This window comes from Salvelinus sp. IW2-2015, linkage group LG35 (assembly GCF_002910315.2).
Source record: "Salvelinus sp. IW2-2015 linkage group LG35, ASM291031v2, whole genome shotgun sequence".
NCBI lineage: Eukaryota > Metazoa > Chordata > Actinopteri > Salmoniformes > Salmonidae > Salvelinus > Salvelinus sp. IW2-2015.
In genome coordinates, this window is record NC_036874.1 from 1,694,904 (window position 1) to 1,698,089 (window position 3,186).

The 3,186-nt window shown below is 55.6% G+C and overlaps 1 protein-coding gene across 1 annotated transcript in view; it reads left to right on the forward strand.

The window, feature by feature from the left end:
* LOC111958611 (collectin-12) overlaps positions 1-2,675 on the forward strand; it is a 58,036-nt gene extending 55,361 nt beyond the window's left edge. Inside the window, exons 7-11 of the mRNA XM_023979874.2 lie at positions 60-692; positions 1,038-1,069; positions 1,398-1,471; positions 1,613-2,124; positions 2,371-2,675. Of these exons, the coding sequence (XP_023835642.2) occupies positions 60-692; positions 1,038-1,069; positions 1,398-1,471; positions 1,613-2,124; positions 2,371-2,675 (1,556 nt within the window). The remainder of the gene's footprint in view (positions 1-59; positions 693-1,037; positions 1,070-1,397; positions 1,472-1,612; positions 2,125-2,370) is intronic.
* Positions 2,676-3,186: the final 511 nt, after the last annotated feature.

The following is a 3,186-nucleotide window of genomic DNA, read 5'->3' on the forward strand; positions in this document are numbered from 1 at the left end:
AACCCCCTGGTCTGCCACATTATATATAAGTAATAGAATGTTCCCCTCCTGTGTTTCAGGTCCTCCGGGACCAAGGGGGGCCAGAGGCGACAAGGGACTTCAGGGGCCCATAGGCCAGCAGGGTCAGAAGGGGGAGCGAGGGGACAAGGGAGTGGCGGGGGTGCAGGGCCCTAGAGGAGAGAAGGGTTCTGATGGCCCCCCAGGGGTGGCAGGGCTGAATGGGCCCCCAGGGGCCTTGGGAACACTCGGGCCTAAAGGCTACAGGGGTTCTGGGGGTCGGCTTGGGACCTCAGGGGAGAAGGGAGAACCTGGAGCTCAGGGCCTGGTGGGCAGAGATGGACAGGCTGGTCCTCAGGGAGCCCAGGGCCCTCAGGGGGCAAGAGGCCAAGACGGATCCTCAGGAACAGAGGGACCTCGTGGGCTGGTAGGACCCATCGGCCCACCAGGGCCTCCCGGGTTACCAGGCCTCCCTTTTCAAGTTGTATTACCCCCTGTGGTGACAAACTCCCCTATAATGGTGCAGACCCCCCGTATYGAGCCAGATGAGCCTGGGCAGCCAGAGGAACCAGATAAGCGTGAGCAGCGGAGGGAACCACCTGTCCAGCCTAAAGAATCAGTGGTGCCTGCTGTGGAACCAAAAGCCTCTGTTTCTCGACAGGTCCAACCTTCTCGCTCAACCACACCTGCTCCAGGTGAGCCCATTAGGATGTACAATATATGTTCTATGTTCAGAAATTATTGGAAAATGTTGTTGTTGTGGGACAGGCTGATGTAGTGTTGTTATAGTAACCAGGCTGATATAGTGTTGTGATAGTACCCAGGCTGATATAGTGTTGTGATAGTACCCAGGCTGATATAGTGTTGTGATAGTGACGAGAATGATATAGTGTTGCAATACAATAGTAACCAGGCTGATATAGTGTTGTGATAGTAACCAGANATTATTTGAATAAACACCTTTGAAACTGAGCTAATCCTACTCTGTCCGTGTCTGATCTGTGTAAACGTTTTGACCAAACCCCCTGGTCTGCCACAAGTGGTGGAGAATGCGGGCATCTCTGATAACGTGGTTAGATCAGGGTTGACGTTTACGCAGCATCAGCGTGGACGTGTTGATAGCTCAGTTCATCCGGGCCCAACAAGCACAACAGGCGGTTCAGGAACGAACGCTGGAGGAACAGCGGCTACAAAACGTCCGCCTCATTGAGGAAATCAGAAAGCTACAAGGAGGAGCGTCTACTGAATCACATCCAAACAAGTTTTTAATCAAGCTAACAAAAGATGACGACATCGAAACCTACCTCTGTACGTTTGAACAGACGGCACTACGGGAAGGATGGCCAAGGCAGAAGTGAGCCAGTCTGCTGGCCCCGTTCCTCTCTGGGAATGCCCAAAAGGCGTATTGGGACCTGAACAATGAACAGGCGGCTAACTACGATGGACTCAAACGGGAGATACTCAGCTACTACGGGTACAGCCTGGCCCATCGGGCTCAACTATTCCACGACTGAAGGTTCGTAGCCAACGCATCCCCCCCAAGCCCAGATGAGCGACCTACTGCGCCTCACCAGGGGATGGCTTCTAACCAACGTATCCACCCTCTCCATCCTAGACAAAGCCGGGCCGAGTCGGCGACCCGTTCGAGGAGTTGGAAGGACAGCCCCACTGCTGTGTACCCCGAACAGACAGTTGGCAGGGCCAAAGGACCGCTAACCTGTGGAGAGACGGCTGGGGTAGGGCCTACCCGCCACCAACGACACCAGGTAGATGGAGACCAAAGGAGGTGTTTTGAGTGTGGCGCCCGGGGGCACATTGCCTGGAATTGTCCGGCTCGAGAGGAGTTGATGCCATCAGCAAGCCCTGGAGGCGAGGTGGGTCACGCAGTGAACTACGTCACCTCCTGTTGGGCACACCACGAATCAACTGCACCCATGGTCCKGGTGAAGGTTGACGGACACAACACGGAAGCTCTATTAGACTCCAGAAGTATGGTTACCCTCGTAACCACGAGCCTGCTGGACCAGGATACCAAACGTGTCCATTTCCTGTGTTCACGGGGACACAAAGCAGTATCCAACCGTATGGGACAACATCGTGACGCCACAAGGGAACTGCCAGATGATGGTGGGTGCAGTACCAGAGTTGCCGGTACCTCTCCTAGAGGGACGGGATTGTCCGCTGTTCGCAGCCCTGTGGAGGCAACTGAGGGGACAATTCGGGACTGCCCAGTGGGAGGACCCTAACTTGAAAGCCACATGGCCAGTCGTGAGGGAACATATGGAGAAGGCCCAACGCGCCCAAGCCCAGGTCTAAAATCGGGGAGCCCACCCCCGAGAATTCCACGTGGGTCTTAATCCCCACTGCCGAAAGTAAGTTCCTTGGCAACATGGTACGGGCCATACGAGGTGATCGAGAAGCTGGGACCTGTTAATTACCGCATATGGCAGCTGGGGAGACGGAAACCCCAACAGATTTACCTGGTGAACCTGTTGAAGACGTGGCACGAGAGGACAGCCTTGGCCGTGTTATGTTTGGGACCCAGGATGTCAACGGTACCAGTGGGTGTCCCAAGCAATGAGGACCTCGACCCAGCCCAGAAGCAAGAGCTCAGGGAGCTCATCGATCGGGAACACCGCAGTGTTCTCCGAGAAGCCGGGCCGCACGACCCTCATTGAACACCACATCCGTAGCCGGCCCGGGGAAACTGTACAAAAGAGGCCATATCGGAAACAGGAAGAGGAGGCTATGCTGAGGCTGGGGGTCATTGAAGTCATCTCACAGTGCATGGTGCAGCCCCATCGTGTTGGTGCCCAAACCGGACGGTAGCCTGCGCTCCTGTAATGATTTCCGGGTTGTGAACGACATAAGCTTGTTCAACGCCTACCCCATGCCGAGGGTGGACGAGCTCATCGACCGATTGGGAAAGGCCCGGTACATCAGTACCCCTGATCTGACCAAAGGATATTGGCAGGTACCGTTCGCAGCCTCCTCCCGGGAGAAGATGGCGTTTTCGACACCAGACGGATTGTATCAGTACAGGGCGCTCCCGTTCGGTACAGGGGTCCCTGCCCACATTCCAGCGACTGATGAACAAAGTACTTCGACCCCACCAGCAGTACGCAACGGCATATCTGGATGATATCATCATCCACACCCACGGTTGGGAAGAGCACCTGACGCGCCCCC